Genomic DNA, 11,329 nt, shown 5'->3' with positions numbered 1-11,329 from the left:
GTTTTGCTGTGGTTAGCTGCGCGCACGCTGAGTGGATAGAAAGAAGATTGATGTCGATTATGAAGATTTCCTGCAAAAAGATGATGCGCGATGCAAGTAGGTGAGAGAAATTAAAGAATATTTTTCGAAGTTTGATTCGCTAGAGTGAGATTTGTTGAGCATCTAGAATTGAGATTTAGATGTGTCGCCCCCCTCGATCCGCTCTATTCTTCTTCTTCTTCTTATTCGCATTTCAAGCTTATTGCTTAGCGCATATTAGCTTATTGCGTGCTCTCAACTTAGTGTTCTAAATGCACTTCCACAGTTATTAATTAAGAGCTTTCGATGCCAATACCAATGCATGAATTTGTATATTGTGTGGCAAGCACAATGATACTCTATGCCCAGGGAAGTCGAGAAAATTTCCAACCCAAAAGATTCCCTCGACCGGACCGGGAATCGAACCCGCCGCCTCCGGCTTGGCAATACCGTGCCTTTACTGACTAGGCTATGAGGCCCCACTATGGCTCTATGTTTCAGTTTCAGTTTATTTGAAAGCTTGGGTGCCCTTTAGTCCGCGTTGCCCCTCCAGTTTGCCCAGTAGTTGTAGCTGAAATTTCCTACAAGCATATCTATCATTTCTAAAAGCAGAGTGTAGTTGTGAATTTTGAGAGAGATATTAACGAAAATTTGGTTTTTCCATAGTAATTTCCATTTAACTTCATAAGGTTTGTGCCAAGTCAGCTTCTTAATAAATTAGTTAAAATTTTCGCACGCTAATCAGTACCCAATTTGCATCAGTCTATTGTACAAACTAGATCATTTATTGAGATAAAATTAAGATTTTCAATTATCCCCTAGTGATACTCATATTGAGTTCTATATCAAAGCCGTACCACCCGCTAGGCTTGCTACGATTATCAGTATCGGAAGCGAAAGTCAGTGCTGGAACAACATCTAAAGGGTGTCCACGATGAAATTGCCACACTATGAAATTGCTCTAACTTTTTAACCGTTGGGTAGAATTTAATGAAAATTTGGGTGGATTTAGTTCATAGTGCATTATTTACATCCTGCAAGTTTTAAAGTCCTGTGATCAAAACTCGCGGAAATGGAGTCGAAAGAACAGCTCGTGCGTGATAAAATCTTGCGCATTCATCACGAGAACAAGGATCTCTCGCATCGTTCCATCGCTAAAACGTTGGGAATCGCGAATTCCACGGTGTCGCGAGTGATTAAGCGGTTCGAGGAACGGTTGACCACCGATCGGAAGCCCAGAAGTGAAGGAAAAAGTATTCCGTACAACACCAAAAATCACAACCGCGTAGTTGGGGCCTTCAACCAAAATCCGAACGCCTCCGTTAGGGATGTGGCTAAGAAGCTGCACCTAAGCCGAAGTTTTGTCCAGAAGGCCAAAACTAAGGCTGGGCTTCGAACGTTCAAGGTACAAAAGGCCCCTAATCGCGACGAGAAGCAGAACAAGTCCGCCAAAACCCGTGCCAGGAAGTTGTACCTCAACATGCTGACGAAAGTTGAATGCTGCATCATGGACGACGAAACATATGTGAAGGCCGACTTCAAACAGATCCCCGGCAACCTGTTTTTCACGGCCAAGGATAAGTTCAGCGTTCCGGAGCATGTCCGCACTCAGAAGATGTCCAAATTTGCGAAGAAATTCCTGGTTTGGCAAGCCATCTGCACGTGCGGGAAGCGGAGTGCACCTTTCGTGACCCAGGACACGATGAACGGACAGGTGTACATAAAAGAGTGCCTCCAGAAGCGGCTGCTTCCTCTCCTGAAGGCCCACAACGTCCCAACAATCTTCTGGCCGGATTTGGCCTCATGCCACTACTCCAAGGACGTGCTGAAGTGGTATGCGGACAATAAGGTCAATTTCGTGCCAAAAATGTTCAACCCTCCCAACACTCCGGAGCTCCGCCCCATCGAGAAGTACTGGGCCATTATGAAGCAGCACCTTCTTAAACGACCTAAGGTAGTGAAGACAGTCGAGGAACTGAAGAAAGTATGGGTTTACATGCAAAAAACGGTTGATTCACAGGTTGTGCAGAATCTTATGGCCGGGGTTAAGGCCAAGGTGCGGGCATTTGCGTATGGACTGTAAATAAAATACGAGTAAAATGGTAAAATGAAGTTTAATAGTTATTTCTCAATCCCTGAAAATTTGATGGCAATCGGATGAAAACTCGAATTTTGCGAATCAATTTTGTGTGTGGCAATTTCATCGTGGACACCCTTCGATTGACATTGTTGAACGCACGCAGCACTACTTTTAAGCTGAGTAGTGCGGACTCACTCAAGGTGCTTGTCACTTGGGAGCCAGTGTGAACTGTCAAGCGGGAGCCAAACATTCACAAGCAGCAAATGCAGTTACTGTTCTTATCTACCGTAAAGCATTGTAATCTTATAAAAATGATCTATACTTTTTCACAACACATTCTTAATTTTAACCTCAAAGATAAAAACCAACAGGCTCAGTGATGAAAGTATAAAAAATCAGCATAGTTTTTATGAGGCAGCTGAGTTTTCAATTACAGTAGAACATACCTTTACGAAACATGTATGTAAACAAACTTTGATAGAGTCATGGGGGCTCGAGAACTCCTGGCTCAGAGCTTTTGGCGGGAATCAACCGAGAAAGAGCAAACCAGTTTTAAACTTGAGAAAATTTTCAAGCAGTTTCCCATTGGCTTGGAAAATAAAATTGGTCGACTCCGCAGTACCCAGCTTTTAAGCTTCTTGAATGATGCCATGAACTTCTTCGAGGATTCTGACGGCGCTGAAAGTAAAAGTATGTAAAAGGTGTTGGAGACATATCTGTAGAAGAATCAGTTAATAATTTACCAAAACTGAAAGAGTTATTTTCATTAAACTATTATTTGTAGGGCTAAGTGGCGGAACCATCATCATCAGGAATCACAGAACAAACGAATTCATTCACTAGTCCACCGATTGCACCATCATTGTCAGCAGTGAATAGACGGATTTTATCATTTGTGTAAACGTCATCAGTTTAAGTGGAAAAATCCCTCCAGCCTGAATGGCGAGGCCTGCATTAATCTGTCGGTTCAGTATGAGCGCATTCTGTAGAATCGATTTGCAGTGGGCTTGATCCAATTTGCTGCTTTTGCCCACGGAATACAGCCAATCGATGACGTACACGTGATTGGCGATACGATTGTTCTGTAAGTGATCGGTGTTATCTAACTGGGTAAGTGTCAAGCAAGGGCTTTACCTCATTTTCCAAATTGTCAAACATGGTGCAGCAGAGATAGGCTTCGGTGATATACTGGAGGGCCAACAGTAGCAAGGGCAGATGCTCAAGCGAGGGATATGTGATAGAAGGGAATATGTTGAATGTTATGACCAACGCACTGGAGCAAAGAAATATGAAGAAGTTGAGGCTGGAGATGTTTCTGAGTAGCTGTAGGTTACTGTAAATAGAAATTAAAAAACTTCTACATCCGGAGTCTAGAAGTTGTGAGTGATTCTGAAAAATTTGCATACCTGATGAACGCGGAATGATGAGAAATGGCAGTTTTGAAAGTCATATCCAGCTCGGCCCAGAAACGTGACCGCTGAATCGTCGACACTCGATCCAGATCGTTCGGCTCCAGAGCGTAATTGGCGACAACTTTTTCAAATAGACCATCAAACTGGCCAACGATTATCGCCAGCTCCGTGTGCATAATGCTCAACATGGGAACGAACAATGTCGTGCTGTGCCAAATTGTAAAGCACCATGGGATCAGAAGAACCGCAAAGCCTAGATCTACAGCTTGTTTCAGCACATCCGGCAATCCATCCATGGGGAAGGGAATTTTGAAAATGTCTTCATGCAGTCCACTGGTTAGAGCCCAGATGCAACTGTTGAGCGTAGTTACGCACTCAAACGCTACCAGGTACCTGTTGACCTTCCGGGACATTTGCCGTCGCAACTCGAAGGCACCGGCATTGTCGTCTCGTTGGCAGGATTTCGAGTTTACGTACTGTTTCAGCTTCAGAACCGCATCCCGATGATAGGCTAGACATAAACCTCGCAGAATGGCAACGCCCAACGGAACCACCAGATTTGTCATTGCCGTGATTCTTTCCATATCCAGAGGGGTCTGCCTGATGAAACGGATCAGTTGCAGGACGTAACAAAAGTACTGGAAGGTGTGCAGCAAGCTCAGGATCGTCCACAGTATCCGGATACCGAACCGTTTGGTCAATGGGGGTCTTTGCTCTGAAAACGACAATTTAGAGCCTTCGGTTATATGCCACTCAGAATTCAATCGGGTTGTGTTCTGAATGATTTTTTTTTCGAAACTGATATAAGTTAACTTACCCGATATCAAGCAGAGGGAATCAACCAACCAAAAGTAGTTCGAATCATTGTCGAAGGTGCTGTGGCGCTCCCAGACACGTGCGATTCCCTTCATGGTTGATTAGCATTAAACGAAGAGTCCTCAAATGTGAGAACAATATTACTTTGTTCGTCATTCGGAACTCGAATCAATTGGGAATGATGCATTTTTTATATCAATTTGTATTTGATGTATTTTTTATATTAGATCATTTGTGAGCGCATGAACTTCGGGTACTAGGTATTTAATTACACCGTATGATAGCTATTAAATTATACCTATATCATAACCAAATGCCTTGATCAATAAAAACATGCATCATTATTTATACGGACACTGTGTCATTATGCATTACCATTGTCTACTTTTCATTTCTGTTTAGCAGGTTACGAATGCTCGCAGCTCGCCACAAGAATAAATGTGCTTGTTAAAATCGGCGAAGTCGGTGTTTTCTCTTTCCGAATTTTTTTTTTTTTTAATAGTCATTTTAAGATTCTTCTATCATTCGTGACTTATCCGGGGATGAGATTCAACTCGTGACTTTGTCGTGAGATGTATGGATGTTAACCACTACGCCGGGGCAATCCCCTCCAAATGTTCTCCGATATCATTACTGTATGAAAGAATCAACATGAATATGTAAATTACTTATGAATCAAGATAGGGTGTAATACTAATACGTCTCGTATTGCGTATTGATGTCCGCAACAACTGTGCAAAATTTGAACGAATTTGGTTATAATCTTGATTTACGGAAGAATTTTTAAATGTGATGGGAAAATGTATGGGAAACGGAACAACCCTATTCATATGTTTATCAAAAATTCTAATATTGCTCAAATTTCACCAAATCTTGGACTTACATTGAGCATACTATACAAAACAACTTTGTCAAAGACTGAAAATCGATTTGATCTTAGTTCAAAAAGTTACTAATCTTTCATTTTAGAACAAGTGTACTACTTTTTTTTTTTTTTTACTTTAAATGATTTTTATTTTTTGAATTTGCGTTTTTTTTTAGTCTTAAAAGACTGGAACGCGCAAAAATTGGTCGACAAAAAAATCGTTTCTTTCAGTCAAAATTCATATCACAAAAATCTTCTTATTTTTCTTTTGGCAGTTCAATTCATATATTTAAAGGAAAAAAATGATTGGTTAGGCAAATCCGAACTGCCCTGCCTTCCGCTTAACCCCTTCCATTAAATTGTGCACAGTGGTCTCATCGACCTTATTCGCCGCCGAACGCCAGTTAGATTTAAACTGCTGCTCGTTTTCCATGGATTTATTTTTTTTTTTTTTAGATTCCGTTTGATCAAGGCCTAATACCGTTCGATAGGGCGGAGTTCTGGGCTGTTGGGAGGGTTGTGGTCTTTGGGTACCACCACCAAGTTGTTCGCATCGTACCACTCGATTGCCTTTTTCGCCAAGCTCGGCCAGAACAGCACAGGTCTATTATGTTGCTTTAGGAATGGTAGCAGCCGCTTTTCCAGGCACTTCTGGACGTAGATCTCTTGATTGATGGTTCCCGTAGTAATGAAAATGCCACTTTTTAGACCACACGTGCATATGGCCTGCCAGACGAGATATTTTTTCGGGAACTTCGATAGTTTGGTTTCCCTTTTTTTGATGCGGTATAAAATTCCTGTCCCGGAAGCTGCTTGAAATCCGCCTTCACATAAGTTTCCTCCCTTTTTATGGCACAGACCTGTTGGTCCATATTAACATAAGTTTCGTGTGAGAACGTCGGATTCTCTTGCTGCGCGGGCAAAATTTTGACACGCTGCTCCTCTTGCTTGGACGTCATTTTGAAAGCGCGTCCCACCAAAACTATGTGAGATCCTTGTATGGCCTGTCCTAAGACGAGAAACCACCTTCTGGTCCCGCAGTTTCGACATATCCGTCCACTTGCTCGTCGTTGCTTTGATTCTTCGGAAGAAGAAGAATTGGGATTGGCACCACTCTGCTTCCCAGGCTTCCCACATTTAGCTGACTATCCATCGCTTTATGTCCTGTAGTGGCACTACGTCGGTGTAACTTGGGCCAACTGGTCAAAACCCTGCCAGGCTGTCGGCTGCGCTATTTCCTAGGATACCGCAGTGCCCAGGGATCCAGGTGAACACCGTGTTCGGGGGTGCGACCTTCACGATACCCTGTATCCAGGGGTGAGTCGGGGTCTCAGATGTAAGGGCTTGTATCACGCTGTACGAATCGGCAGTAGGCTGCTACTCATCGGTGCAGAAATTCCGGCTACTCCAATTCCGACCCCGGCTCGGGAAAGCGATCCGTTCGGCTACTGTTCTCCTCAGCGCTGCAGAGTTATCTAAAGCCTTGAACCTGCTCTTTATCCGACTCTCGATTTTTGGTGGCGGTATGCGCCCACTTTTGTTTCCGTAACACTGGGAGGAGCTCCGAATTTGCGTCTTTTCAACTTTAGTTGATATGAAATGTTTGTAATTATTATTTAGGTTCCTAGTCCTATCAGACTTGTTTAGAGCATTCCCACCTAGGTGGGACTGTTTTTTTAAATTGAAAAAACTACAAGGGCCAGCCCTGTGGGGTTGTACGCAATGGTGACGTAGGACTACGTGGTCTTATATAATAAATCTTATTTGTTAACTGCAGCAGGAGCTTGTGTTTTGTGTAGGAATAGGAATTTGAGCGGGGTTCTCTCTGTTTATACTCTTTAGTATGACACGCTTGACAGCCCACAGCGACTAACGAAGAGCTACTGATTCCGATCAATAGTGGTGCGGCTTCTTCCTCCTTTTATGGATACTCATGTGGGCTGCAGCTCGCTGCTTTCAGGCAGCCTTTCGTTGTGTACTGGAGAACACCACCCCACTACTCACCACGCGGCAATTGAATAAACACCGTTTGGTGAGACCGGATGGAATTCAACTTTGAAATCTGTGTTAGGGAAATCGCTTTTCGCAGGCAATTGGTGATAATTTTAATTATCATAGCAACAGTTGCACATTCATGCAATTTTCAATAGTGACATCTAGAAAAATGATAAAGTCTTAAGTTTGACAGATGCGTAGAAATATTTGTGATCGATTGATGATAAAATTATTGAAATTGCTTCAGGGGCAGCTGAGTTATTAACGTTCAAAATCTTTCATAATCTTGTTACATGTTCCATTTTCGGTTTTCACAAAGTGTACCCCAATATAGAAATCACAAACGTAGTCCTACGTCAAAAGAAGACTACTTATAACTACTATTTACAACTACAACTAACCTACAACTACTATATACACCTAACCTACCGTATACAAATTGCTTTTCAAAGCATATGTGTTGCAATTCTGCACAAGCCTAGTGTTTATGTCAGCAATTTTAAAATCTAATTTTGGAACGCTCACCTCTACCAAGGACCATCCTCAGCACTCTATTCTGAGCGTCCTGGATTTTGTTCCTATTAGTCTGTGCACGTGATTCCAACACCGGAGCTGCGTAGAGGATCACAGGTGCTACGATTTGTTTGTAGACAGCCAGTTTGTTCCCCCTTGAGAGGCGGGATCTGCGGCAAATCAGCGGATACAGACACCTTACCAACTCAGAACACTTGACTACGGTTTTCTCTACATACGAACGAAAAAGGAGCTTTTCATCGAACGACATCCCGAGATAGATTACTTCGGCAGACCACCCAACCCTTGTGCCATTCATGATTACAGTACAAGATGAAGCCGGTTTTAGTTTGTGCGATTGCCGATGGAGCAACATAATTGTTTGAGTTTTAGAGGCATTGATTTTGATTTTCCACGTGTTGGCATCCTACAGGAAAAACAAGCAACCATGGCCGAGGGGAGGAATGTCGGAAGTGTAGATGCTGTAAAGCAAAGGGACCAACAGACTTCCTTGCGGAACACCTGCTGGGATGGAAAACGTGTCTGAAAGACAACCATTCAACGATACCTTAAACGACCTTTGTTGGAGGTAGCTACGGGTGATTTTAACCAGATGTAATGGGAAGTTGAAGTTAAAAAGCTTGTACACAAATCCGTCATGTCAAACACCTTTCCAACGTCTAGTAAGGCCATGGCTGTGGACTTGGATACAGCTATGTCACTTCGGATGTTATTCATCACCCGTACTAGCTGGTGATTGGTGGAGTGCCCTCGACAACCATAAACAAACAATTGAGAATTGGTTTTTCGAACATTTTTTTCATCGCTGAAAGGAGGCAGATCGGTCTGTAGCTTGAAGACAATGTTGGATCCTTAAGGCCCAAACGCAATGTGGGCGGAAGCGGAACGGAAACGGAAAGTTTGACAGTTTTCACAAATCACATCAAGATGCCTAACCAAAGTCAATTTGATTCTAACTAGTTTTCAATCCGACAAGTAGGCTTACTCAGATCGGGCTTTTCCGCTGGCGCTGCCGTTCCGCTTCCGCTGGGGCCTTTACCAGGTTTGCGGATTGATATAAATTCTGCTACCTTCCAGATGCTTGGAAAGCAGTGCAGCTCCAAGCATCTGTTGAAGATAGCGGTCAAAAGAGACTGCACTTTCATGCTGCGTCTCTTCAAGATCAAGTTGAATATGCCGTCAAACCCGGAAGCCTTCATGTTCTTGGTGCATTTCAGCGCTGAGCAAATCTGTTGTACTGTAATCTCATCCACCGGAGGCACGACACAAGGGGAGGCATTTAGGTTTTGTACGCATTACGCAACCTGATCATCGAGCAAACTTTGGATAGTCGAGCCAAGCAAATGCGATGAAACGACATGCTCGCAGATCGCATTTGCTGTCTCCTGTGGGGTGATCAAAAGCCGGTCGTCATCAAATTTGGGCTTTGGGATGAGTTTTCAGGACCTTGGATACCTTCCAGAATGGTCTGGAGCGGTCGTTCAGATTCTCCAACATGACCGAAACTTTCATTTCAGAGTGAGTCCATTCTGAAGGTAAGGACTGAAGGTTTTTCCCCTGACCTCCAGCCCTCTAAAACTGGCGTCTACGAGCATTTCTCAACCGAAGCAGTAATTGGGTGTGGGAATCAATAGCAACAAACTTACTTTTCACAGGAACTTGTCGAAAACATGGCTCATCAGCCACGTCAGTCCTTTCAACGCCCGGTCGATGTCATCTACGGTGTCAAGCGGCGGATCTTCACCGATACCACTGTCAACAACACGTACAAACTGCACCCAGTTGACGTGGTGGTAGTATTTGCGCAGGCTTGGAGCAGGACCCACGGTGATTCCGACTTCAGCCACCACCGGTTGGTGGTCGGAACTGAGATCGTTGTGCACCTCCGGCTTGGATAGTCCGATGTTAACAGCAAAAAGTCCAGGGTGGAGGGATTTCCCACCCGAGAGATGAAATTTGGTTCGTCCGGAAACTGCACAGTGTACAATCCATGTTGTGCGTGATCGAATAGTAGACATCCGTTCGGGTTCTGCTAGTACTTTCGCCATACTTCATGGCGGGCACTCAGGTCACCCCCTACAATTAATCATGAGCTACTACAGGTGATAGCGTTCAGGTCGTTCATGAATTTACTTGCTAATCCGATGATGACGGCACGCTACCGAGGGCAGTAAACAGCGATGAACCGGACATTTCGAACCGGAAACCGGTCCTCCACACTAATGGCCCCCCATGGAGCTGGTGCGATCAAGCCGGATAACCTTGTGGTCAGGCAACCAGGAGCTGTCGCCGGACTTTAGGTGGGTCTCGAGAAGGCCAACGTCGATGCTGTGCTTGCGGAGGAAGTCGGAATAGGTGACGATCGTTAGCAGTTTAGACGCCATACTGGATGATGAACTTACCGAGCACTTGGATCTGCTTGGACTTATTGCGGCACTTGCGGTTCATCCGCTGAGAACAGATCGGGGTTGATGTTTAGCGCTGGTGACAATATTGACTTGACAACCAAATATATATATATATACGTTTTTGTAGGATCACCTGACATGTTTAGGTGATTCCTTGAAGAGTCGACAAATGGCCGTCATGATGGCAGATATGTCCTATCACTACAAGTTTTCTAGAGCACAAATCTCGGAAACTATTTCATTCCCACAGCGATTCACCTTAATCACTTTTTCAAATTTTAAATTAGAAGTTAAATCTAATATGATCTTTAATCACAAACGCTGAATCAAATCGAAAATGGAGGCTTGCGATAGATCTATCGTGGTTCAATATTTGAATGGACCCAATTGACTAAGGATCCTATGCTAATGGGGGAAAAGGATCTGCATTCATCTTCATTCGATCATTGAGCTTTCTAGCGTCGAAACACATCCTCACTATCTCCCTTCTTAACGGGAAAGGCGTGTAAATTGGACGAAACCCTGACCATGTTATCCAGCGCTCGATGTATCTTCTTCTGGATCTCTGAGTTCCATGGGTACGGATTTTTCCTAACTGAATCAGTAGAGCTCAGGTTATTTAGTTAGTCAAATTGCATCATGACTAACTAAATTGATAAATTCGCAACCCTGAGCTGGTTCAGTGAAGCACCACGGAGCTCTAGCAAACGATCTGACGCCTCTGACCTACAGAAATCATTAGTCAAAGCCTGCTGAAAACTCCAGAGAAGTGCTAAACGCTCTGGAACGTTCCCTTTGCTTTCATCAAATCTATTGTATCATTTCATCGCAGTGAAATTGGTGTCACTCCTAGCTGCTGACAGATACGGCATTGTTGAGTAACGTTGACCTACCTTTTGGGTGCATCGTAATGATGGTTGGAGCTACCCCTTCCGTGAGCAGTGCTTTCCTACTTGTGTACTACTGCTGCATCCTAGAGGAGGCTAGGGTCGTACTATTTTTAGCCAACCTACTTTTATACTTTTACCTGCACCAGTGAAAGAGGTAACGGAGAAGGGGTTTCCTTTTTCCGGATGCTTTATTATGCGGAGTAATTTTGTTTACTTTATGCATTTTTACCTTTGGGTTTCTTGAAAGCCATCAGAAAGAATTCATTAATTATGATTAAAATGACAAGTTTATTTCTTAGAAGAAAAAAACG

At 43.5% G+C, this 11,329-nt stretch overlaps 1 protein-coding gene across 1 annotated transcript; it reads right to left on the bottom strand.

Annotated features, from left to right (window-relative positions):
* Nucleotides 1–2,937: 2,937 nt before the first annotated feature.
* Nucleotides 2,938–4,421, bottom strand: LOC135717075 (uncharacterized). Its single transcript, XM_065239059.1, has 4 exons — nucleotides 4,328–4,421; nucleotides 3,505–4,225; nucleotides 3,233–3,431; nucleotides 2,938–3,180 (listed from the first exon to the last, which is right to left on the bottom strand). The coding sequence occupies exons 1-4, from the start codon at nucleotides 4,419–4,421 to the stop codon at nucleotides 2,938–2,940; spliced, it is 1,257 nt and encodes a 418-aa protein (XP_065095131.1).
* Nucleotides 4,422–11,329: the final 6,908 nt, after the last annotated feature.

The sequence above is a fragment of the Ochlerotatus camptorhynchus genome, unplaced genomic scaffold (assembly GCF_037179485.1).
Source record: "Ochlerotatus camptorhynchus isolate MF236.1 unplaced genomic scaffold, CSIRO-AGI_Acam_v1.1 ptg001466l, whole genome shotgun sequence".
Lineage (NCBI taxonomy): Eukaryota > Metazoa > Arthropoda > Insecta > Diptera > Culicidae > Ochlerotatus > Ochlerotatus camptorhynchus.
This window is presented reverse-complemented; position numbering and strand designations above follow the sequence as displayed.

What these genes read in the sequence shown, in the direction of transcription:
- LOC135717075 (XM_065239059.1), bottom strand. Translation starts at nt 4,421, where the DNA reads ATGAAGGGAATCGCACGTGTCTGGGAGCGCCACAGCACCTTCGACAAT. An exon ending in CATCATTCCGCGTTCATCAG is followed by an intron (nt 3,432 to 3,504) that starts GTATGCAAATTT and finishes TTCTATTTACAG; the next exon opens with TAACCTACAGCTACTCAGAA. An exon ending in TTGACAATTTGGAAAATGAG is followed by an intron (nt 3,181 to 3,232) that starts GTAAAGCCCTTG and finishes GATCACTTACAG; the next exon opens with AACAATCGTATCGCCAATCA.